The 26432-nt window shown below is 44.8% G+C and overlaps 2 protein-coding genes across 2 annotated transcripts; both read right to left on the minus strand.

Annotated features, from left to right (window-relative positions):
• Positions 1-1338: 1338 nt before the first annotated feature.
• On the minus strand, positions 1339-5600 carry Defb22 (defensin beta 22). The gene is made up of 2 exons (NM_134391.1): positions 5285-5600; positions 1339-1675 (listed from the first exon to the last, which is right to left on the minus strand). Exons 1-2 carry the CDS (start codon positions 5340-5342, stop codon positions 1398-1400), a joined length of 336 nt encoding a protein of 111 aa, NP_599218.1. The 5' UTR covers positions 5343-5600; the 3' UTR covers positions 1339-1397.
• Positions 5601-21445: 15845 nt separating this feature from the next.
• On the minus strand, positions 21446-25152 carry Defb26 (defensin beta 26). The gene is made up of 2 exons (NM_001037506.2): positions 25039-25152; positions 21446-22049 (listed from the first exon to the last, which is right to left on the minus strand). The coding sequence occupies exons 1-2, from the start codon at positions 25094-25096 to the stop codon at positions 21721-21723; spliced, it is 387 nt and encodes a 128-aa protein (NP_001032595.1). The 5' UTR covers positions 25097-25152; the 3' UTR covers positions 21446-21720.
• Between the last annotated feature and the right edge of the window lie 1280 nt (positions 25153-26432).

Genomic DNA, 26432 nt, shown 5'->3' on the forward strand with positions numbered 1-26432 from the left:
GAGGCTAGAGGACACCGAGTCTGTCATTTATATCTTATTCCTTGTTGTTAGGGTCTCTCCCTGAACCCAAGGCCCAAGGAGGCAATCCTCCTGCCTCTGCTCCCCACCACGCTGGGTTGCAAGCATGACTGTGCTCGCCTCAGCACTTTATATGGATCCTGGGGACTGGAGCTCATGCATCTGTAGCGAGTGCTTCTACCGAGACTCTTCCTCGCTCCCTCTCCCTTTAAAGTTAGAAGTATGTTTTAGTGTGACGAGATGGGAGCATGCTCAGTCCCATCCTGTCATCCTCAAGGAATCAGAACATGACCACTGCAGGTAGACCCTGCTTCCGGCTCTCTCCAGCCGTTGCTGAGGAGTACGCTAGGACGCTCCCAGGTATGCACCCTGTTGGTCACACAGAGCGCTTAGGAAACCCCGTTACTCAAGGCGAGTACCTTGCTCACTCCTTGGTATCTCTTCCTACCTAAGCTGAAACCCAAACTTCAGGATTCCCAAGGGACAGGAAATGATTAGACAACGCCACAGTGTCTCAGGTCCCTAATGCTCAGAAATTGTTCTTTTGTTAAGTGAGGCTACTGTATCAGGACCTGGATTAGTGCAGGAAGTCAAACGGAAGGACTCTTCAAAGAATTCTTCAGGTAATTCTTTTAAAAAATATTTTATATGTATGGGTGTTTGGCTTGCATTTATATATGGGCACCCTTTTAGTGCCTGGTTCCACAGAGGCTAGAAGACAGAGTCAGAGCCACTTGAAAAGGAGTCACAGAAAGTTGTTAGCCCCCATGTACGGGTGCTGGGAACTGAACTGCAAGAGAAATGCTGAACCATCCCTCCAGGCCCTGCAGGCACTTTTTTTTTTTTTCTGTAGTTCCAATCACTGGAGAGACAGGCCTGAAATCCTAGCTTTCGGAGGGCGGAGACAGAGAAAACTCGTTTTAGGCTGGTTCGGTCTACATAGTGAGATCCTATATCAAACAAAGAAAATATTGCCTTTGATCCATAGAAAATCTTTTCCTCAGGAGGGCTTCAATTAGCCGGTCCCCCATGCCTTTGCATGCTGGAACACCCTGGGTCAGGAAGGCTCGTGAGGCCCAGCATCTGCATCGTTCTTCCCTAACACCCCTGGTCAGGACATACTGAAGGTCTGTACTTGGTGTTTAAGATGCCAGGCTTCTATTTCTCAGTCCTCCATGGGGTTTGGAGTCTAACCCCTCTTATACCCCATCTCTCTCTAATTTGGATCCCCAACCTGGAATCGCCACAGTGAGGAGACAAGGTGCGGTGGTTGAAAGGCATTGTGGGAAAAGGATGTAGAGAGGAAACCAACACTGGTTTAGGCCTCTTTGCTTTAATCAATCAGGGATATTAGGTCATAAGACAAGAGGCAGCAGCGTTCAGGGTGCAGCAGTGGTGGCCGCTGCACCTGTGGCCCCAGTTCCCCCTGTTCCCTGTGTTCCCCCTGCCGCCCGTGTCCCCCCTGCCGCCTGTGTCCCCGCAGCAGCTTGGTTTCCATCTGCGCCCCCACATTGACCAGCAAGTTTGAGGTCCAGAATACAGCACAGTTTTCCTATGGAGCATTTCCCCGTTGCAGGGTCTGTCTGGTACTCCCCTTTTCTGCACGTCTTCCTACAGGTGCCCAATTTGTTTGCACACTTTCGAACGTACCAGTTACCTGTAGAGAGAGAAGAAAGCCATCAAACTGGGACCTGAACAGACATAGGTAAAACCATGTCCAGGCATGGGTTGGTGGCCAGTGCCTTTAAGCCCAGTACTCAGAGGCAAAGGCAGAGACAGACAGATCTCTGTGAGTTGTGAGTTCTAGGCTAGTCTGGACTACAGAAGTTCCAGGACAGCACGGGTTATATCTAGAGAGAGCCTGTCTCAACAAACAAACAAAAACCCAAGAGCAACTCCTGCCTTCTGAGCGCTGTTTCTCCTAGGCTCTCGCCAATTGCTGTTCTATTTTTCTTAATCATATAAACTCTCTCTGAAAAGTAAATTAGATTTTCTATGTGCACATATGCAGAAGGACCCGTCATTTCTAGGGGTAGAATTCTGTACGCACTCACAGTGCCCCTTTTCCAGTATTTTAAACGGGAATTGTTTTTAATCCAGAAAATCTGAAACCTGTTTCTCGAAATGTAACAAAAACATGTACAAACACCCAAAGAGAAGCAGCGGCATATTTTAAAAGGGAATACGCAAATCACTGTGGGCATCTCTCTCACCGTTGCCAGAACAAAATCCAGGGCTCCTGCTGATGATGGGGGAGATTTTCAAAGTCTTTCCACATTTCTGAGGTCCTACACATGATAGAATCTGACTCTAGACTTGTCTTACATATTGTCTTGTTAGAAGCAGACACTTAAAGGTCTGGAGAGATGGCTCAGCGCTGCTCTTGAAGAGAACCAGAGTTTAGTTTCCAATAGCCACATGGCAGGTCACCTCGACCTCCAGTTCCAGGGGATCTGACACCCTCTTCTGGTTGCTATGGGTACTGCACCCTGGTAGTCCTCATGCATACAAGCAAACACTCAAACATGAAATAAAAAATAAATCTAAAGTGTAGACCATTTTGGAAGGATCAGCATAAAAATTTCTTACATATTTATATAACTAAACGCTATACCTATCTCTTTCTGTATATACCTATGTGTATATCTTTCTGTATATACCTCTATGTGTACTGAACTATAAGTGCATTCTATGGTTTTTGTTATTGTTGTTTGGGACATTTCACTATGTAGCTCAAGCTAGCCTGCCTCAGCCTCCTGAGTACTGAGATTACAGGAGTGACCCTCAAGGCTTGCCTGGTCTGCAGAGTAGGAGCCTGACTCAAAACCCACCAACCAACCAACCTGAAGAAAGGAGGACGCCTGTGTAGACAGAGCAGTTCTGTACAGCCTCCAACAGCACATCAGGGAGCCTCCTCCCAGGGGTACCTGTGTGTACGTCCACATCATATATAACTGTGAGCTACTACACCGTGTGTGGGAATGTGTAAGGATCTGAAAGAGACTCTGAGGCTAGTCCCTACCTCACTTTTGGTGGCTTAACTCATTCCTGAGTTAAGAACTTGGCGAGATTTTGGGAATAGCGCAATGACTAAGAAGGCAAAGTCTAGGAGAGTGGGGGCAGCAAAGCAGCCAGAAAGTGGAGAAAAACAGCCCGAGACAGAGACAAGAGGTGCAGTGGATGGATGTGTGTGGTTGACAGTCAGTGACTGGAGCGGCTCCTTGCTCCATTAAATCAGTCACTGGTCATGGATCTTACCAGCTGCTCAGTCTCCTCTGAGGACCTGAGCCATGCCCCGCAAAAAGAAAGTTCCGTGTCTTAGATAAAAGTTCTAAACTTATTTATAAGATATTTAAATGATATTAATAGAAAATGCCTTCTAACACCTGTCGGAAATCTGAGGCAGAAAAGTAAAGAGGTGCAAACCCACGTAATCTATTCCCATTAGCAGCAGGCATGCCGGGTAATGTCAGAGAAATGACACTCTCGGACAGAGCAATGGAACTTCCACTATATGCCTATAGGATCGGAGAGGTTCCCGGTGACACGTCAGTCAGGTTGTGTGCTGGTTTTTTTTTTTTTTTTTTTTTTTTACAATGATCTACACACATTACAAACCGCCATAGTCGCACAGGAGGGGGCTCTCCAAGTGGATGTCTCTAAAACGGCAGAAAAATGTAAGGAAATGACATAGGAAAATTAAAACTGATGTAGAGAAAACAGCCTTGGACTGAGTCAGAACTTCCAAAAACTTATAGAGCAGCCTCCCGCATCCAGCTCTCCCCCTCCTCTGTGATTGTTTACCACGTATTGTTCTCTTTGGCACAAGCAATCTGCACAGCTGAGCCTACGTATGCACATACCCCGCCTCGTTGCATTCTGTTCAGAGGAGAGTCTGTACCACAGTTTACCATTCAGTTAATCTGGGAATTCAGAAGGCCAAATTATTCTGTACAACTAATACATGCCAATCAAGAACCAAGGGCAGGAAGCAGGCTACAGATGTGTGTCAGCTGGTCATAATGTTTGGAATTGTTAGTCGAGATAAAGGGTTGCCAGGTTTCTTTATTTCCTTTTTTCTTTTTTCTTTTTTTTTTTCCGGAGCTGGGGACTGAACCCAGGCCCTTGCGCTCACTAGGCAAGCGCTCTACCACTGAGTTAAATCCCCAACCCCTTTCTTTATTTCTAAAACACTTCTTGGTTTTTGTTCAGGTTTTGTGGCTATAAGCGATAGAGTCACAGACAAGCAGACCGTATACTGTCATCCGGTAGGAGAACTGTGTTTGATGACGATGTGCCGGGTGTATCGATGCAGTGTGGAGAGGGTTTTGAGTGTTCCCACTACAAAGTTTATGAATGTTTATGGTGAATGTTTATGTGATGCTATGGTGACAGATGCTATATTCTAACTACTCTTTATTTGATCCATTTCACTATGAACCGTATAAAGATTTCATCTTATACTCTACAAATATGTATAATTGCATGTCAATCAAGAGTGAAGAAAGGCTGCAGGGGTAGCCCAGGGCCAGAAGCCTAAGAAGAGCAAGCTCTGAGTGTGGTCCCCGGCTCCACAAAAATGAGCTAAAATAAAAGCCACAGCAGTACCGTGTGCCTCAAAGCTCAGTGCCTGCGAGGTAGAGGTAGGCAGATGGTGAACTGGAGCAAGATTAGGCCATGTAGCAGGCCCTGTCTCAAGATACATAAGCTAATGAGGCAAAGCACAACTGGCAGGGTGTGGTAGTGCGCACCTGTAACCCCAGACCTTCAGAAGGAGAGGCAAGACGCTCAAGGCTTGCCTGGTCTGCAGAGCAGGAGCCTGGCTCAAAACCAACCAACCAGCCCGAAGGAAGGAGAGCGCCTGTGTAGACAGAGCTGTCCTGAAACAGCCTCCTATGGCTCCCCACATCCACACCTCTGTCTGTCTCCCCTCATCTACCACCGCAATCGTATAATCAGGAACCAGGGCTCCAACATAGAAGTAATACCATTGAGACATCTTCATGGTCCTCAAAGTGAAGCCAACAAGACTGGCCCCAAACGATAGGACAGGGGGACTCTAGATGCCACAGTTCCTCTGCCTCTGTTGGAAATGGTCCCTGGTTTCCTTTCTCTTCCCCAAGCTATGATCACAGAGAGGGCTGCACTTGGAGAGCCTTGAGGAAGTTAGACCCTGTTTCACAGCTCACTCGACGTTAGGGACTCATGTAGAAGATCCTGTTCTAGGCTGACTAATGTTTCTTTCTCCCCAAGAGTTTGCATTTACCTGTGACCAAGTGGGCCAGGAACATAATGATCATAAGAGCAGACAATAGGGACTTCATGGCTCCTGTCAGTAGGCAGTAGGTTCTATGGAGTCCAAGACTCTCAGGCAGTATGACTCTGGATGCAGATCCTTATTGTCCCTTAGGAGGAGCCTCGGCTCAGCCAGTAGAACAGAAGAATAAAGGCTACTGTGTCAACCATGACTTCGGTCTATTGGCCAGCAGCTCTAATTGAGAAAGCACCACCCAGAGGCCTGCACTAGCCATGCCTTCGGGGAAACAGGAAGACTTGGAGGTGTGAGCTCTCTTAAAGCACAGGGTGACTTACAGGGAAGAATTATAGGAGGCGTTTATATCGACTTTTTCACGGCTGGCGAGTTGCACCCGAGGGGTTTCACAGCCACCTGCCTTAGCAGAGGCTTTCGTTCACTGCAGTATATAAGCTGTCCGTTCATCTGTCCGTCTGCTCTCCTGAAGCACTGCGTCTGCTGGATCTGTCCATGAATTGTGCTTTTCTGCACATAGGTTGCCATAGGTAGCTGTAGATGGGTGTGGTTCTTCTCCTTAACAAAGGTTCACAGAGAAGAATTGAGGCTATCATTGAGCGAGGCGCCTACTCTGTTGGTAATCTGGGAGCTCAGATACTCTCTTCAAAATTAAAGTTTATTTCAAAATATTTATGTTTATTTAATGCTGTGTGTGTGTGTGTGTGCCTATGTGTGTGTGATCTTGAGTATACGCACGTGCACCACATGATTGCAAGAGCTTGCAGAAGTCAGAAGGAGGTATCAAAGGAGCCAACCCAAACCCAGCTCTTCTGCAATAGCAGCAAGAACTTTTAACTGCTGGACCATCTCTGCAGCTCAGTTATTATCATCATTATTGCATGGATAGGATGCATGTATGTATAATATGATGTCGTGGCTCATGGGAGGAGGTCAGACCACAAGTTTTGGGGAGTTGTTTCTCTCATTTGACCGTGGGATCTGGGGGTTGAGTTCAGGTCATCATGCCTGTGTGGTAAGTGCTTTTACACGCCGAGTCATTTTTTTTTCTGGCCCCACAGATTCTCCAGCCCCATTAAGTAGCCGCATTTAACAAGGCAATATGTAAGACAAGTCTAGAGTCAGAGTCTATCATGTGTAGGACCTCAGAAATGTGGAAAGACTTTGAAAATCTCCCCCATCATCAGCAGGAGCCCTGGATGTGTGTTCTGGCAACGGTGAGAGAGATGCCCACAGTGATTTGCGTATTCCCTTTTAAAATATGCCGCTGCTTCTCTTTGGGTGTTTGTACATGTTTCTGTTGCAATTCAGGAAACAGGTCTCAGATTTTTTTGTATAAAAGACATTTCAATTTAAAATACTGGAAAATGGGCACCATGAGTGCACGTAGAATTCCACACCTAGACATGGCAGGCCCTTCTGCATATGTGCACATAGAAAATCTATTTTCCTCTTCAAGCCAAGTTCGCATGATTGCCTTTTCTAGGGCCTCATTGTTGTGATAGACACCACAACCACCACACTTTTATAAAAGAAACATTTATTGAGACTGGCTTACAGTTTTAGAGATTTATTCCGCGATCGTCAGGGCAGGGAGCATGGCAGCATGCAGGCAGACACAGTGCTGGAGAAGGAGCTGAGGGTTGTACATCTGCAGGCAGAAGAACGAGACTGTGTGCCACACGGGGCATAGCTTGAGCATAGGAGCTCTCAAAGCTCGTCCTCAAATGACACACTTCCTCCAACAAGGCCGTGGCTATTTCCTAAGGGCCAAGTATTCAAACACATGAATCTATGGGGGTCCTTCCTATTCTTTTTTTTTCTGTCACTGACTTCTTTTACTTTTTAAAAAAAAATTGGATATTTTAAGTATTTACATTTCAAATGATATCCCCTTTCCCGGTTTCCCCATCCCCCACATCCTCTCCCCCTGCTTCTGTGACAATGCTTCCCCCTCCCACCCACCCATTCCCACCTGACCACCCTGGCATTCCCCTACTCTGGGGAATTGAGCCCTCACAGGACCAAGGGCCTCTCCTCTTATTGATGCTGGACAATGCCATCCTCTGCTGGAGGCATGTGTCCCTTCATGTGTACTCTTTGGTTGGTGGTTTAGTCCCTGGGAGCTCTGGGGTGTCTGGTTGGTTGATATTGTTCTTCCTATGAGGTTGCAAACCCCTTCAGCTCCTTCAATCCTTCCCTTAACTCCTCTATTGGGGACCCCATGCCCAGTCCAATGGTTGGCTGCAAGCATTCTCATCTGTATCAGTAAGGTTCTGGCAGAGCCTCTCAGGAGACAGCTATATCAGGCTCCTGTCAGCAAGCACTCCTTGGCATCTGCAGTAGTGTCTGGGCTTGGTGTTTGTGTATGGGATGGATCCCTAGGGCAGTCTCTGGATGGCCTTTTCTTTAGTCTCTGCTCCACACTTTGGTCATTCCTATTCAAACCACCACATTCCACTCACTGACCCCATAGGCTTGTAGCCATTCCATAAAGCAGAAATTCATTCAGGCCAACTTCAAAAGTACCCATAGTCGGGGCTGGGGATTTAGCTCAGTGGTAGAGCGCTTACCTAGGAAGCGCAAGGCCCTGGGTTCGGTCCCCAGCTCCGAAAAAAAAAGAACCAAAAAAAAAAAAAGTACCCATAGTCTATGTGAGTCTCAAAATTGTTTAAAAGTTCTAAGTCCAAAGTCTCTGTTTTGAACTCTCTTAAGTGTAATCTCCTATAACATCAAAATGAGAAGAAAACAGATCATATACTTCAGACATAATATGGTGCAGGATGTACGTTACCGTTCCAAACTGTAAGGAAGGTAGCATGGCGAGGAAGTATTAGACCCAAGAGAGACCAAAAACTACCTGGACAAACTCCAAACTCTACAGCTCCATGTTTGATGTCAAAGCGCTTGACTGAAACAAACTTCTTTCCGTTGGCTATTTCCACTCCCTGTTAGCAGCTCTCCTCAGCAGGTAGCCCATGGCTCTGGCATCTCCAACATCTTGGAGCCTTGAGGCGATCCAGGCTTCACCTGCACAGCTTCACACAGCGGCCTCTCTGGGCTTCCACACAGGGACATCCCTGCCACATGCCTGACCCAGCAGCTTTCCTTAGTCACGGAGAGCCTGTGCCATCACACCTGGATCTAAACTGTCCTTCAACTCATTCTTTACGAGATGGAAGCTTAGTTGGGTGGGGTCTTGCCCGGAGGTCATCACTCCCTTAATTCTACTTAATATTTTTAATCTTTAACCTTTATCTTCTGAACCCAGGATTTAGCTCTGGTCCACTTCCTGGTCCTCGCCCTCCCCCACCCCCTCCCCCCCATCCCATCCCCATCTTTGAACCATACGTTTTGTATTTTTCCTTGCTCAACTTGCTCCTTTTCACACGGAGTCTATTCTAGGCTGTTTAATTTCCTTTGCCAAAGCAATTAATCTAAATCTCAACGCTTTAACTTCAGGCAGACTCTTCAGACAGGGGCGAGAAAGCAGCCACATTCTTCATTAAAAGTATCACAAGAACGATCTCTAGGCAGCATACTGAAATTCTTCTCCTCTGAAACCTCTTGAGCCAGGCCCCCACAGTTCAAACCACCCTGAGAACCACTGTCTTCCATGTTTCTTCTAGTGTGGCCCGCCAAGCGTTGCCTCAAGTATCCCACTGCTCTCCTAACACAAACTCCCAATATCCACATCCTTCCAAGCCTGCCTGGGGCGGGGGGGGGGGGGAACAGGAGCCTGGACACCTCTCCAGAAGACAAGGGAGCTAGTATTACAGGGGCTGGCTAATTGAAGGCCTCCTGCAGAAGTGATTTTTAAAAAAAAAATTAATTAAAGGTGCTATTTTCTATGTTTGAGATAGGATTTCACTATGTAGACTGAGCTGCCTCAAAGTCAGGATTTTTTGCCTCAGCTATCCAACTCTGGGATTACAGGTATTTTACAGGTATGTGTCAGCAGACCCGTATATTTATGAAGTGATTGGAACGACAGAAAGCACCTGCAGGACTGGAGAGATGGATTAGCCATTAAGAGCACGTGTTGTTCTTGCTAAGCCTCGGTTTAATTCCTGACACTTCACGGCAGCCCTCAACCGTCTGCAACTTCACTTCCAGTGGCTGTGACACTTCCTTCTGGCAGATGTGGGAAGCAGGCATGAATGTGGCGCTCATACATGAGTGAAAGCAAATTATTCATATATCTAAAATTTAAAAAAAAATCACCCTTAAGGATTTTTTTGGAAGACCACTTTCTAAAACTGACTCTCAGTCACTCGGCCACTTAATGCAGGAGCTGAACCTAGGTGTCATCAAAGAACCAAAAACCCTAAACTTCTTTCTCTAAGTTTTCTTCTGAAAATATAAATCTATGTGACCTCGGGTTTAGCAAAACTTTTAAAACTATGATCCAAAGGCATGCATTATAAAGTTATCAATAATTTGATTTCATCATTTTTAAAAATAAATATTAAAAGATGAAAACGGAGAGACAAGCCACAGACTAGGAGACATTGTTGGCAAATTATATATTTATTCTACAGCTCTTGGATTTAGAACATATAATGGAAATTTTAAATGTATTTTTTAAAATTCATTTTATTTATCTTTGACAGTTTTATACATGTACACAGTAGGTCTGGATCAGATACACCTCCAACTGCCCCTGATGCACAGACATACATGCAGGCAAAACACTCTCACACATAGAATAAAAATACATATATCTTTAAAAAAAATAGAACACAATCTGGGCACAGTGACACACTTATAACTTCACCTCTTAGAGGTTGAGGCAGACGGAATGGAAAGTTTAAGGCCAGCTTGAGTTACATAGCAATTTCCAAGTCAATTTGTGTTACATATAGAGAACCTATACAAAGTAGCAGACAGAAACCCCTCAACCTGTTTTAATTAGCACATGTTAAGCGCACAGATTAATGAAGTTCACTGTGATCTCTTTCTATACATGCATCTACCTGCCTTATTGAATCCAGCCTTATATCACTCCCCTCCACAGCAAGCACTATTTTATTTTTAGATTGACTCCTTAAAGCTTCTGCAAAGAACACAAAGTATTTTTATTCTTCCTGTGGGTTATTTAACATAGTATCTTCCACCTCATTTTTCTGACTGGACTTCTTTGCAGCTGGATGATATTGCATTACGAACATGTACTCCATATTCTTTGTGTATTCTCGGTCAGACAGGCACTTACATTGATCCTATTTTACTGTGAATAGAAACTCAGTACATGTGATTGTGAAGGCACCTCCATGATGTTGACTTCATTTCTCTTGTCTATGTTCCTAGGATAGCTGGATCATTAGGAGGGCTCGGTTTGTCTGTTTTTGAGAAACATCATGCTAATCTTTATAATGGTTGTATAAACTCAACTTCATATTTCCATTAACAAGGTTTCTCCCTCTCCCTCTCCCCTTCTCCCTCCTTCTTCTTCCCTCTCTCCCTCTCTTTTTTCTCCTCTCCTTCCTATTTCTTTTCTTCTTTCTTTTGAGAAGATGTCTTGCTACACTGCTCAGGTTGGTCTCAAGTTGGTGAACTCACAGCACTCAAAGCAGTTGTACTGCCTCAGTACCCAAAACGCTGAGACCACAGGCATGTCACATTGTACCTTGTTTCTGAAGTTTGTTGAATGACTTATTTGGTTGATGATAGTTAGATGTTGAAGTTCCCATAATTTTTATATTGAATCCCAGCTCTCCCTTTAGGTCTTGGAGGATTTGCTTTATAAAAGTGGGTGCAGATAGGCTTATAATCCTCTATATTTTTTTTGGTTGTTGCTGACTTGATGCTGTGATCACTGTATAGTGATTTTGTCTCTGTGTAGTTTTTATTTTAAAATCTATTTTGTCAGATATAAATACAGGTATTGCTGTTCTCTTTGGACTTTTCAGTTGCTTGGAATATCATTTTCTGTCCTTTTACTTTCATTTAGGTGTGTGACCACTAGTCAGGTGAGTTTCTTGTAAGCAGCACAAAGTTGGGTTATTGTTGTTTTCCAGTCTGTTTCTCTTCGTCCTCCTTTTCCTTTTTTTAAAGTTTGATTTAATTTTTAATTTTTCATTATTTTTTCTCCTCTTCTTTTTTGTAGACAGGGTCTCTCTGTGTAGCTCTGGCTGTCTTGAAACTTGCTCTGTAGACCAGGCTGGCCTGAACTTATAAAGATCTACCTGCTTCTGCCTCCTGAGTCCTAAGATTAAAGGCATGTGCCACCACTGCCTGACCAATCTGATGCCCCCCTCTCTCTTTCTTTCTATCCTCCTTTATTTTATCTTTCTTTCTCTCTTTCTTCCTTCCTTCCAAACTTTTTATTGATTCTAAATTTCACATCATGCACCCCAATCCCACTCATCTCCCCATCCCTCCATATCTGTCCTCTGCCCTTGCAACCTCCCTTCAAAAGAAAACAAAAAGTAAAAAATAAAAAATAAAATTTAAAAAGTCTTTGTTTTGGAAGTTGTGGTGTGTCTCAGTGTGTCACACACTATACCCTTTTGTCCAAACATCTTTACTTGCAAATATTCATTGCAGTGAGTCATTGGTCTGGTTCAAGGCCTCTGGCTTCTGCTACACTCTGAATATTGGATCCTCACCCGGATTTCTCTCAGATATCCTATTGTTGCCCTGTGTCATGAAGATCCTGCAGTTTTTGTTTTGCAAGACTGGCTCCTTAAAATGCTCTAGGGGTTCACTGATGAGGTAGATGTTGGGGTGGACCAACTCAAAGCCCTGAATCTAGACCTGGATGATACCTGAGTTGGTCAGCTCACCAGGTCTCCCAAGGTCATGACTCCAGGGCCAGCTTTCCAGCACCGTCCTGGTGAGGTATCTAACCACTAGCAAGCAATCAAGTGAGCATATATGAACTAATTTCTCTGTGCTCTTGACTGTGGGTGACATGTGACTAGCTGTTTTAAGTTCTTGTCTTGGATTTCTCACAATGACTGAATGCAACCTGGAACTGTAAAGCTGAGGTAAGTTCCCTTTTCCCCATAGTTGCTGTTTTCCAGGGCATTTTTGTCACATTGACAGAGATGAAACCAGGACATTCCGATGGCTAATCTTAGCTGTCAACTTGACATAGGGAATCTCAACTGAGGAATTGCTTCCTGTGTTGTCTTAGGATTTTACTGCTGTGAACAGACACCATGAACCAAGGCAACTCTTATAAGGATGACATTTAACTGGGGCTGGCTTACAGGTTCAGAGGTTCAGTCCATTATCATCAAGGCAGGAATCTGGCAGCATCCAGGTAGGCATGGTACAGAGGAGCTGAGAGTTCAATATCTTGTTCTGAAAGCAAACAGGAGCAAACTGTTTTTCAGGGAGCTAGGATGAGGGTCTTAAAACCCACACACCTGGGGGCTGGAGAGATGGCTCAGTGGTTAAGAGCACCCGACTGCTCTTCCAGAGGTGCTGAGTTCAATTCCCAGCAACCACATGGTGGCTCACAACCATCTGTAAAGAGATCTGATGCCCTCTCCTGCTGTATCTGAAGACAGCTACGGTGTACTTATATATAATAAATGAATAAATAAATCTTAAAAAAAAAAACCCACACACCCACAGTGGCACACTCTCTCTAACAAGGCCACATTTACTCCAACAAAGCCATACCTTCTAATAGTGCCACTCCCCGGGCCAAGTATATTCACACCACCACATATGGGCAGGTCTGTGAAGTGTCTTATTTATTGATAACTGATGTGGGAGGGCACAGCAAACTTTGGACAATACCACCCCTAGGCAGGTAGGCCTGGGCTATGTAAGAAAGGGATCTGAAAGTGGGCCTGCAAGCAACCCAACTCTTCCATGGTTTCTGTTCCGGGTGTCTGCCTTGGATTCTTGATCTGGCTTCTTTTGAGCTGTAACCTGCAAGGTAAAATAACACTCTCCTCCCCACGCTGCTTTCGGTCATGGTGTTTGTCACAACAGAAAGCAAATTGGAACCGACCTCACAGATAGCCATGTTTTTATCAAGGTCAGGGAAGTTTTGAGTAAGTTTTCTACACTCTTCATCTTTTTCTCTTTATCTTCAGGTATTCGGGTTTTATCTTTTTTGTTTGTTTGTTTGTTTGTTTGTTTTCTTTTTTTTCGGAGCTGGGGACCGAACCCAGGGCCTTGCACTTGCTAGGCAAGCGGTCTGCCACTGAGCTAAATCCCCACCCCAGGGTTTTATCTTTATACAAACATCTGCATATCTGTATTCCAAAAGCAGACCCGCAAGCGTGACTCCTGACGGCCACTTCAGTTTGGTCCAAAGATCGCTATTGGCATCGTCCTTAAGAAACGGCTCCGTTCTGCTGAGTCAGCTTATTTCCTTCCACGATCCCAGGATTTCTTCTGAGAAAACCACCCGTCGCTATTCCTTGGCAAATCCATTCATTCCACTGGAATCATTTCACACTGGGGCCAGTGAAAGCTCTCTTCCCACACGGTTGGGTGAAGGCTGTTTGACATTGGCTTCTGGTAGCAACTGAAGATCCCAACTAGTGACTTTATCAGTCAGCATGGCTTTCCTTCCCTGTGATCCTTCCTGCTGTCATTAATGGGTCATTGGATTGCAGAAGGTCTCTTCTGGATCACTTGACAGCTCACACTCAGATGTCTTCTAGGCTTCTGTCTTACCCTTATAGGTGCCATTGATTATTTTTCTAAATATTTAGTGCCTCAGCTTGTCGTTAGTATTTTGAGATGCCCGAGGGTAGTGACCTGCACCTGAGAGACAGCTTGGAATCTGTTTGGATTCTCTTTAACTTCTACGGTGTTTGCCCCCTCTGTGGCCCAGGGAGACGATGAGTCTTTCTGATCCCACTGCACCACTCTACCTATGTTGAACTTTTTATTCATATCCCATATTATCTTCCCAATTTCCTGAAACTGTTTTACTCCAATCCCTTGGATCTCACGGAACCTTTCCAGAATAAATATGCTTTAAAGTCTCTCAGCCATATCCATCGCTCCGAGGAATTGTTATGTTCTTTGGAAAACATTCTCTTTCGCCTTATATTTGCCACGACTCTTCTCAGAGTCCTTGAGCTATTTTCCTCTTCTAGCATAATATGAACCTCCAGTTGGAAGGGTCTTACCGTAGCCAGCAATGCTCTTCCACAGGTACATACCTGCGATCCTGTCACTTGAGAGGCTGAAGCAGGAGGATTGTGAATTCAAACTAGGCTAATGAGTGAGTTCCACCACAGTTTGGACACACTAAGAATCGATCTCAAAAACAAAACAAAGCAAGTAAGAGAAGAGAGCTGCAGAGATGGCTCAGTGGTTAAGAGCACTGACTGCTCTTCCAGAGGTCCTGAGTTCAATTCCCAGCAACCACATGGTGGCTCACAACCATCTGTAATGGGATCTGATGCCCTCTTCTGGTGTGACTGAAGACAGCTACAGTGTACTCATACATAATAAATAAGTAAGCAAATAAATAAATCTTTTTTTTTTTTTAAAAAAAGGAAAGGAAACTCCCTCTTCTGAATTTAAGAAAGGGCGTGTTCCGCCATCACATCCTACCTATAATCCGTGGCTCAGGCACAAGCACGGAGATGTAAATATTCCATCACGCTGGATGCCTTCTCTTCTCTTATGTCCTTATGTATCCTCCGCTATCACTGTAGGCAGCAGCTTCACCTCCATCATCATTCCATGAGAGATGGGGGTGGGGTGGTCAGGACAGACGGCAGGGGGTTGACCCTTGAACCTGCACCTTCCCTGGTCTCCTTTGTAGCCCAGGCTACTCTCCAGCCTCTCATCCTTTATCCTCATCTTCCTGAGTGCTGGGATTATAGGCAACAGTCACGTGCCTTGCTCCCTACCCGTCCTTGAAGGATCCTTCTAGAAAAACCCCGGTGAACCTACACTACTTGAATAAAACTGCTAGCAATTGCATCACTTTCCACAACTGTGAGTTTCGGAGTTTGGAGAAGCAGGTTATGTGTACAGGTCACTACTCCCAAGCTGTCATTTCCACAGCATAACACAACCTAAGGCAATAAGGAAAAACAACCAAACCAAAACAAAAGCCAGAGATTCCAAGAGCCCATTTACACTTAGGTCTTCTCATATAGTATACTGTGTTCTCCAACAAATCCGGCATGTTCAGTAGGGCCAGCCAACCATCCCTTGCTTAGAACACCACAATCTCATTGCACTGACGGCCTTTGGGCACATCTCAGGGGCTGAGCAACATCACTGAACTTCAAGGGCAGAGCTGCGCGTTTGTGCCTCCATCCATGAGAAGATGCTGCAGATAGAGAGCTTTGATGACAGGTGGGAAGTGCATTGGTAGCTTTCTGAGTCTAAAGCCCCGAAGTCTTCCACATTCCTCCAAAGCCCAACAGCCCACTCTCTCTGGTACCAGTTTCTGTGCTAGTTACTTAAAAAAAAATTCTAATAGCACAACGTGATCAAAAGCAACTTGTGGAAGAAAATTTATTTGGCTCCAGTTCCAGAGAGACATGAAATTGGTGAGGACAGCACAACAGCAGGCTGCTGGAGCAGGAAACTGGCTCATGTCAGTTTGTTAGATGGCGGAAGACTGAAAATAGGGCAAGGCTACAAACTCTCAAAGCCCAATGCTCCATTTTTTTTTTTTTTTTTTTTTTGGTTCTTTTTTTCGGAGCTGGGGACCGAACCCAGGGCCTTGCGCTTCCTAGGTAAGCTAGGCCCTTCCAGGGCCTGGGCTAAATCCCCAGCTCCCAATGCTCCATTTCTTAAAGGCTCCGTAACCGCCCCAAACAGAACTACCAATAGAGAACCAAGGGTTAAAACACTTGCGTTTATGGGGGGCGGGGTGGCATTCACTTTCAAACCCCACAGCTGAGGGCTGCCAGTCACGTCCTGAGTGTGTTGATGAGATAATCGAGAGACAGAGACTGACAGGCGATGATAGAAATATGTCAGAAAAGAGCCCCGGGAGCCAAGGCATGCAGGCAGCCGTCAAAGCAAAAAGAAAAAGGAGATGTTTTTTTCTAGTAGCAACTGATTTTAGCTCAGCCGGTTTAGCACTTCTGACTTCCAGAACATAAACTATAAATTCCACACGAGACTGGAGAGATGGTCCAGTGGTCAAGAGCGATGGCTGCTCTTCTAGGAGATCCAGGTCTTAGCACCCCGTGGCCACGCTCAACTGTTTGCACCGGTTCTTGGAGATCTGATGCCCTCTTATGGCCTCCCTGGGTACTGCATGTATGTGGTGCCTCGGCATCCTTTCAGGCAAAAACACCGAGACGCATAAAAGAAAATATCTTAAAAATTGTACGTGATTAATTTTGAGGGTTTTGCTTGCTTGTTCTTGAGACAGTGTGCCATACATTTCATAATGGTGCAGACTCACGGGGCATCTGAAGCTGAGGACGACTCTGAGCTTCTGACCCTTCTTCTGTCTCTCCGTCCTCAGTGTGGGGTTAGAGTCTTGAACATCCACACCAGGTTTATGCAGAGCCCGAGGATCACATCCTGAATCCCCTGCAGACTACCCGACAACGTGCCAACCGAACGATAGTCTCAGCCCAAATTGGTGATTTAATCTGACAAAATTTATAGAAAAAACAATAGGTAATTAATTCCAATTTTGGTAGCTAAAAGTGCTACTGGACCCCAAACAGTGAGGGGACTTCACATGGGGTCAGGCAGCAGTGGGAAGCACTTAGAGGCAAATGGTGTAGAACGTCAGATTGACTTGAACGTGTTATTGAGGAAGCTGCGTGTGAATAAGTATGCAGAGGAAACTGGGGAACGTGGTAAAGAGAGCCTGGGTGAAGATGGGACCAGTGGGCACTAACGCATGCATACACTGCTGCTTAGGCCCACGCAAACTCCCTTCATTGTTTTGGGTACAGTAGCACTATTAGCTACCAAAATTGAAACACACACGCATGCACGCACGCACAGAGAGTGGAGTTGGAGGGGGTAGGGAGGTAGGGGTGGGCATGGGAGGACTTAAAGGGAGGAGCTGAGGTGAATATGATCAACGTGCATTTTATAAAACTCTCAAAGAATCAGTTAATATATTTAAAAACAACACTGAATTAAAATAAGAAAAAAAAAGCAAACAAACAAAATACCAAACTGCACCTGCCTCTGGCACCAGCCTGGGCTTGGCTGACTTCTCGTTGGCAGACGCTGTGGCTGCTGCCTCCTCCGAAGGGAGGGTTAGCCAAGTCCAAAACATAAGCCCCGTGCCACAGACAGGCAGGATCGGAATGGTAGTGTTTACACTGGAAACACCCTGAAGTCTTGGTTTAAAGACAGAGTCTGCAATGCCACAAAGTGGCCCTCCACCAGGAAACCTCAGCTCAAGTCTCAGACTGTTACGGGAGAGTCACAACACTGTGCCCGTTAACCACCGATGACAATGGAGAGAATGAGAAGTAAGACAAATTAAGACCCGGGAATGTAATCCTGGCCATGCTGGGACTAGGAGCCCTGTCACCAGAATCCATCTCTGCTTCCCATGGTTTTTCACCTTGAAGAGCCATCGGGGTGCTGGACCAGTTTCATCTACACTCCTGGAGCTGGCAAGGCAGCTGCTGCTGAGGGCTGAGGCTTTGGCCATCTCAGCTCAGGAGGACCTGCCCCTGGATCTCTTCCTACCAATGTTCAAAGAAGTCTTTGCCAGCAGACAAATTAACAACCTAAAGACCATTGTATATGTGGAGAGAATATCTTCTGTATTGAGTGGATGTATCACCTGTCAAAGAAAAGAAAGCCTATGGCTTATAGGAAAGGGTAGAATAGAAGGTGGGACATCAGGGAGGCAGAAAGAATTGTGGGATAGAATCTTCACCTGGGGAAGATGTGACCAGTCTGACACACGGTTCCTGAGCACAGGTGAGCAGCCACGTGGCAGAATGTAGATTAGAATAACTGGGTTAATTTGAGTTATGATCCAGTCGGAGAAGAGTCCAGGTATACGGCCATTTTCAAATATTCTGAGTCTGAATCTTACCTATTTCTGGGAGCACGGGGCTAGAAGGAAGAACCCGGATTCAACTTCTGTAGGTGTCCTGCCAGTTTTTCTCCTACTTCCCTGTGGGGTCCCTGATGAAGACCCCTGTCTTAGTCACCGCTCTATTGCTGGGAAGAGAGGCCATGACCAAGGCAACTCATAAATGAAAGTGTTTAGTTGGGGGCTTGCTTACAGTTTCAGAGGTTAGTCCAATGTCCTCATTGCGGGGGTAGCATGGGACTGTAGCTGCAGCTGAGAGCTACATCCTGATATGAAGGCAGAGACAGAGAGAGGGAGGGAGGGAGGGAGAGAGAGACAGAGAGAGAGAGAGAGAGAGAGAGAGAGAGACAGAGACAGAGAGACAGAGAGACAGAGAGACAGAGAGACAGAGAGACAGTCTGGTGTCAGCTTTTGAAACCTCGAAGCCCACCCCCACATGGCTGGCTTCCTCCAACAAGGCAGCATCCTAATCCTTTTTAAATAGTGTGACTCCCTGATGGCCAAGCATTCAAACATACGAGCCTATGACAGTCGTTCTTATTCAACCATCACGACCCCTAGCATGGAAATTGCATAGGCTGTGATATGTTGACTGTGTGGAAGGTTTGCCAAGGAGGCAGGAACTCCAAGTGCTCTATGTGGGTGTCTTGCACCCCAACTTCTAGGATGTGTGGGCTGGGGCTGAAGATGGTGGCTGCTCACCAGAGACCACTTGTCAGAAGCAAATAGGGAAGTGGTCCTTGAAAGTGTCGGCTGATTTTGCCTCCAACCTAGGGAAGGACATTTGTACATGAAAGCTTCCCCGAGACAGATGGCAGTCCCTCTCCTGGTCTCAATATCTGACTGCATCTGAGAATTTTATCTTAACTGTCCATTTGTAAGCTCTGTCTTTACTTCTTAAGGGAGTGCCCAAAGCCATTAATCTCCCTTTATCTTTATAGTCAGATGGCGGCAAAGCAATTTTGAGGAGTTAAAAAAAAAAGTACTCTGTAAATGCATACAATGAGAAAATTTCAGCTAAATATTAATAAATTATTTTTTAATATCTACCAGGGGCCAGTGTTTGTCCACTTTGTACCTGAACACTCCTTTCAGTTGTCTGGTGTGCGCACACACAGGAAGTCGTTTGTTCTGGGTGGGTCAGCATCTTCACCGTTAAAGTTGTTTGAAACTTTTGAATGTAAAGATCTCGTATTCAAGGAAAAATGTCATGGAAGGAAGCTCTTCTTTCGAATGGCTTAAGGAAACCTTGGGCTTTTCCTCAAAGGACCCATATACGCCTCACCTCTCCCTAACTTTGCTGCTAGTCTCTGCCCGATTTAAGTTCTTATTAAGAAACTCCTTGGGTCAAGGGTTTCTCTATAGACACCTTGGTGAGTGGGGGAAAAAAAGGAAGAGAAATCCAGTGGTTCGCAGAAGGGCTAACCTGTACTGTTTCTGTCTTATTTATGAAGCTGGATATGGTGTACAATGCCACACCCTCGATTAAATGTGAAGGAGACCGATGCTTATGGGCGTATAGAAAAAACAAAATTTGGACCAAAAAATTTACCAGTAAGTACTGTTAGGATATGTTTTCTATTAAAAAAAAGAAAATAATCAAATATAAGACTTTATTCATAAATATTCAAACAACTGTACCCTCAGGTGTGGAAGAAACCTACTATATCTAAAGATTAAGAGGAAATGGGAGACTGGAGAGTTGGCCCAGGGATTAAAAGCCCCCCATGCTCTTGCAGAGGACCTGACTTCAGTTTGCAGCAACTGTGGGCAGCTCACGCCTCCTCCAATGCTGGTTCAGGAGGTCCAATGCCCTCCTCTAATGACTGAGGGCACTCCACCAAATAGGGCATGTACGTATACCTTTAAAAAATCCACGGAAATCCCGGAAAGTAACTACATATGATACTTATGGCTAGCTGGCATGTAGGTGACAAGAAGCAAGTCCAATACTCATATGGGGTATTTTGGGGTACATCTTGATGAGGTAGTGGATGCTATCCTTGTAAAACTACCCTAGTCAAAATGGATATTATTAAAATAAAAAAAAAAAGAATTGGTCTGGAGAGGTAGCTCAGTGGGCAAAGCACTTGGCACACAAAGGAACCAAGTTCGCATTTCCAGAAGTCATATAAATCCAGGTATGGTGTATGTACATGTAATTCCAGCTCTGTTCAGTGAGACAGAAGAATACAGGAGCATCCCTGGATGCTCACAGGCTCGATGGTCTGAGGTACCCATGAGGTACCCAATGGCAAAACACAAGAGGTTTTGTCTGAGACAATGTAGAGGGCAAGAATCAACACCCGAGGTTGTCCTCCAACCCTCCACGTGCACATTGTGTTATGTGAGTGCGCGCGCGCGCGCACACACACACACACACACACACACACACACACATTATAAAGAGAAAAATTAAATAAAAAATTTAAAAAGCTGCTAGTGAGAATTTGGAGTAACCAAGTCCTTTTTACAGTGTTTTTGGGATGTGAAGTTATACAGCTGTCATGCAGAACAGAATAAAACTCCTCAAAAACCTAAAAATTGACTCCAGGTTTAGCAGCCTACGTTTGGGGGTACATCCAAAAGAAATGAAATGAGCGCGCAACGGGACCCCTGCGTGCCCTGCTCATTGCTGCATTATTCACAACGGATGGTTAACAGGGATATCCATCAGCACATATGTCACAGGGTGCTGTACATACACAATGAGACACCCAGTCAAAATAACTCTTGCCATTTGTAGAAAATGGGTGTTTCTCTTAACATGTTAAGTGAAAGAAGTTAGATACAGAAAACCAAATGCCACATGTTCTTGGCCCTCTGTTTATGCTAAAAATCAGTCTTATGTGAAATGATGCCACTGGGTCGGAGGCAGTAGGAAGGTTGAGAGAGGCTGGCTAGTGGGTACCAAACACAGCCACACAGAAGCAGCAAGCCCCAGCCCTCCATAGGCCAGCATGTTGATTAAACGTATGACCACCTAGTCTGTATTTTATTAGTAAATAAGACAAGAGCTCTGACTTTCCAAATAGAAGAAAATATAAGTAGAAGGAACTCTGAGCTACCATGATTGGAAATCCCACGTTGTACATTATACATGCATGAAATAATCATATGACAGTCCATAAATATGTACAATTAAAGGAATAACCAAACACCCATACAATACACCATTGTTCAGTTGAAACTGAACCTAGCCTGTATATTTTAATAAGTCAAAGGGACCTAGGTAAGGAATGTAAGCCTGAGAAAGAAAATTCTCATATCTAAAAGTCATTTGGCTCCTGTCCTGACTCTAGCACATAAGTCTATACCCATGGCTATACAATTTCTGACACAAGCCCAGATTGGTTGCATTGGCTTCTTGTTCTTACTCTGGGAGGTGTTTATATTCCCGAAACGAAAGAAGACAAATTATTTAAGTAGTGTTAGACATCAGAGTGAATGGTCCAGTGGCCTAGGGATGGGTGGGTGTGATGACTGTAAGGTTGAGTGCCTTGCCAATGCCAGCAACATTGGTAGGCGTTCCTATGGATGTTTTATCCAAAGTTATGTCATCAATATATCTGGTCGTTGGTGAAATGGAAGTGTTCTTCCATGTCACGTTCTCTGGGTGGACCGAGGTAGGTTTTGGGTGTGCACTTTGGTCTTCCGCTAGTGTTAGGAGAATGCAGCAGTTTGCTTTGTTCCTACACAGATATATGTACCGTTCGTCACCTCGACATCGGACTCGGCAGCGCCCTAAATTATCCTTCCAGCATTTTGGTGGCATTCTCCTCCAGGCAGCTGCAGAGAATAAAAAGTAAATTAAAAAACTCAATTCTAGCATAGACATAACTTCCATTCAATCAAAAACTTGCCTTTGCCCTCTAGACTAACACCAATGCAAATTCTACGATGCTGAGACAAGAAATATAAAACATTAAAACTGTGATATGTTATGCACCCTCAAAACAATGCAGTGGAAGCATGAGAGAGAGAGAGAGAGAGAGAGAGAGAGAGAGAGAGAGAGAGAGAGAGAGATTAAACCTAGCCTCTTTTCGTTTGTTGTTTTGGTTTTTTGAGACAGGGTTTACTCTGCATAGCCCTAGCCATTCTGGAACTCGCTCTGTTGACCAGGCTGGCCTCGAATTCAGAGATCTGCCTGCCTCTGCCTCTTGAGTGCTGAGATTAAAGGTGTGCACCACCCAGACTCTTAAGAAGTATGGAAGAGAGAAGGAAAGGTCCACAGGGGGCAAGGACTGCTTCAGAAAAGAAGCAGCGATGCTCCATTTTTGTGGAAGAAGTTGTTGAGTGTATGTGAGAGGTTTCAGGCAAGGTAACATGTCTCAGGTATGATGTACAAAGCCCAGAGGTCACAAGGCAGAAACGAATATGAGGTAGTAGGGCCAAACCCCCAATTCCTTTACAAATTCAGTGTTTTTAGCTTATTCAGAACATGATGAAAGTTTAATGGCTTAACTGTGTTCTAGGTTAGTCAGTCCTGGGAGCCTTGTTGAGGGGCGGGAAATAGTAGGATGAAGCAGTAGTAACAATACACTTCCAGGAGTAGTGTATTGTTACATTGTTATAAACTAAAGCTCTTCCAAGCCAACCTATTAGTGGCTGTAACTAAAATGTTGCTGTAGACAGGTGGTTTGGATACAAGGTAAAGGAAACAACAAATGGTTTCTGAACCATGAAGGTAGATGGAGGTGTGTGCTATTCACAGAACAACAATTGAGAAGAAGAAAAAAAAAATAACAGGGCGGGGCAAGAATTTGCTTTGGGGCACATAACAGGATAAACCCAGGGTGTCAAGAAGTCAGTGGGAGCTCAGGCTAAAGGTGTCAAGTGCAGATGTGAATGTCAGAATCAGTGCTTATAGACAAAAGTTAAAGTTAAAGCCACAAAACAATATGAGAGGAACAAGAGAGGTGATCAAGTTCCACTAAAGCTTCAAGACCACATAGAGTCTGGGGCTGTAATTCAGTTAGTCCGATGCTTAGCAATCAAACCTCCAACCACGGACGACTGAGCCTGTGTTGAACATCTGAAATCCTAGCTTTCTGGGTGTGAAAAAGGAGAATCAGAAATTTAACGTCACCCTTGGCTATGTCTCTATTTAGAGACATTTTATAAATTCAAGCCAATTCATTTATGGAGATGGAAGAAAATCTTTATAAGCAAACTGCCACATGTTCAAATTTAGTGAGTCTTTTATAAGTACATGAAGGCTCTTTAAGAAAAATTAATAGGCAGGGGCTGGAGAGATGGCTCAGCGGTTAAGAGCACTGACTGCTCTTCCAGAGGTCCTGAGTTCAATTCCCAGCAACCACATGGTGGCTCACAACCATCTGTAATGGGATCCAATGACCTCTTCTGGTGGGTCTGAAGACAGTGACAGAAATTAGATAAATAAGTAAGTAAATAAATAAATAAATCTTAAAAAATTCAACAGGCAGGTGTTTCAGAAATCTAGTGGGATATAATAAGACTCACAACCACAGCATCTGAATTCAAATCCTAGGAGACATCATTTCACTTAGCAGATTGCAATCTTGAACGATTAAAATAGAAACATGAGACAAGGGGACTGGGAAGATAACATATAGCTGGTAGTGAAGAAAGCAGCCTTTGATAGCTCTCTCTCTCTGTCTCTGTCTCTGTCTCTCTCTCTGGAAAAAGCATACATTTGTTTATAAGATCTCCTTGAAGAATTGTTGGTGACAAAGAGTTATTTTCCAGCCTCAGTGAAGCAACACTTTTCTCAAAGGCTATCTGCCAACCAAATATAACAAAGGGGGCTAGCATTAAATATAATGGGTGTGGTGGCTCATGCCTGCGATCTCAAGATGTGGGAGACGGACACCGGAAGACTGCAAGTTTGAAGCCAGCCTAGTTAACACATGAGCTCTTATCTAAAAAAAAAAAAAAAAACTCCCCAAGGCATGCTAATACATTTTCAGAATGATCCGCATGGTTCATTTACAGCTGAATTCATAAACATGTATAAGGGACAAACATCTAAATAGATTAATATATACTAGAGCATCCTGGAAACTAGTGGCACTGATTGGTCCTGAAGGGTGAGACTGAACCAGGACTTTTAGGTTGGAATGGTGTGTTCATTTTCCTTAGACCAGTTGTGTGGGTTTTCTTATACACAAACCAATGGCAACCATTTCTCAATAAAAACAGGGAACCAAAAGTATCAGTGTTTTAAAGAGGGGGACAAGGGCTTCATATTGACCGGAAACAAGAGGCTCTTCATCAACCGCGTGCGCCTTCCCACCACAGCTTTAGCCTTACATTGACCACAAACTTAGCGTCTCTTGCACAAGACAGCTCTGCAGAACATGCAGCCTGGGCTCCTTGACTGCATCTCAGACCAGTGAGAGTCTCCCTCTCAGGACTAAGGATAGTTTAACATGGGAGAAAGGTTAGGTCCGTAGGACACGGCCATAAAGTAGCTACAGGAAAAGAGTAGGGAGGTAAAACTGACACCGAGTGGTTGTACAGAAAGATCCCCAGGGCAGTTCAGTGTGGAGGAGAGTCTTGCCTTCTGGAGACTCATCTCAGAGGACTCCCCAGATATTTGGATGCCTGTGGCGGAAGAATATGAGAGAGTAGGGGCGGGGCTGCCGGAAGAAGACCCCTCTCTCCTTCCAACCGATCCGAGTTGAAATGACGCTCCTCACCACCCTCAAGGATGGCAGGGTGGGGGTGGAAGGGGTAGGCTCTGCTCAACAACTCACCCAAACTCCACCTTCCCCATTTTATAAGGTCCCATTACCTTTGGTCACCTGAGTTAGCAACCCACAGATAATGAAGGCCAGTGTTGGGAAAAGCATGGCTTCAGAGAGAGCGAGAGAGCGATCTATGTCCGGAGGAAGCCAGAATGCCTTATCCAGCAGGCGATCTAGGTCTTGAGCTTTATTGGTGTCATGAGTGATGAACCGGAGAAGAGAGCTTGCTAAGCCATCTGGCCTGTCATACCAATCATTTGCATGACACCATCATGCCCAGCACGAGAGATAATCCAAGGAAAACAAAACCTAAGGAAACAAGGTGTAATCCTGCATGGGTTGATGGGAAGAACTCCCAAGAGGAAGCTTCCTTCAAACCTAGTGGGGTCAGTTTCTTCTCTGTCCCTGTGCAGCACCCGTACACATCCAACACTAGTAGAATGGTGTGGGACGTTACCACTGTGGCAGACCAGTGGATCATAGTATGTAGCAAAGTGTTTGTCTTTTCTCCCAGTGTGAATCCCCGTGAAAGAAGGGAGATGCAAAAAAGAAAAAAAAAATGCACAAACAGAAAAACCTTTGAAACCCTGACTCCATGGGCCATTAAACAGAAGAGATCAGGAATTGCAAGTCAAAACAGAAAAACAGGATTTACTATGATTGTCTTTTCTCCATTGTATAGTCTCCTTGTCCCCACTTCTCCAAAGAACTAAGCAAGAAACTGTGTATTGGGAAAGGCGAAATATTTTTCATTATTTTATATTTTATTTTTGCTTTCTTGAGAGAGATTCTCTTTACCTAGCCCTGGGTATCCTGGGACTCACTATGTAGTCCAGGCTGGCCTTGAACTCAGAGATCTGCCCGCCTTCGATACACTGTGTCTGCCTCTTTTTGCTTGCCTGTTTGTTTCATTTACAACCCAAAATCTGAAATTTTACCTTAGGAAATTAAAAAAAATGAGAAAAACTCCCTTAAGATGAGTAGATGAAACCCCCAAGAGCTAAATACCATGACACCGACAGTGGGAGGCTCACAGAGTTGGGCCAACGAAAGCGAGTTCATCCAGTGCGTTTGCTGGATGAGCCTGCAGCTATGCCCACAGTGAAGATGGACTCAGGTGGTCACAATGTGGACTGAAAGGGAGGTCGTCACTATCAACCCCACTGGTGGTAAGAGGGCAGTCACTGAATGCAATGTTACGCCCACAATGTTTATTGATAGGTGAGGCGAACCAAGTCCTTGGAAGCAAACAACCTGACAGTGAAAGGTTACCCAAACAACCTTGCACCTGACTCACAAAACTAAATTAGCAGTTTTCAACCTTCTCTCAAAGAAATAGTCAAGCCTAGATGGCTTCAATGGGGCAGATAAGCCTCAGATCTCAACAGGCAATTTTCCAAAGAAGACACATGAATGTTTGATAAAGAGATGTTCAGCTCAC

The sequence above is a fragment of the Rattus norvegicus genome, chromosome 3 (genome assembly GCF_021556685.1).
Source record: "Rattus norvegicus strain SHRSP/BbbUtx chromosome 3, alternate assembly SHRSP_T2T, whole genome shotgun sequence".
Classification (NCBI taxonomy): Eukaryota; Metazoa; Chordata; class Mammalia; order Rodentia; family Muridae; genus Rattus; species Rattus norvegicus.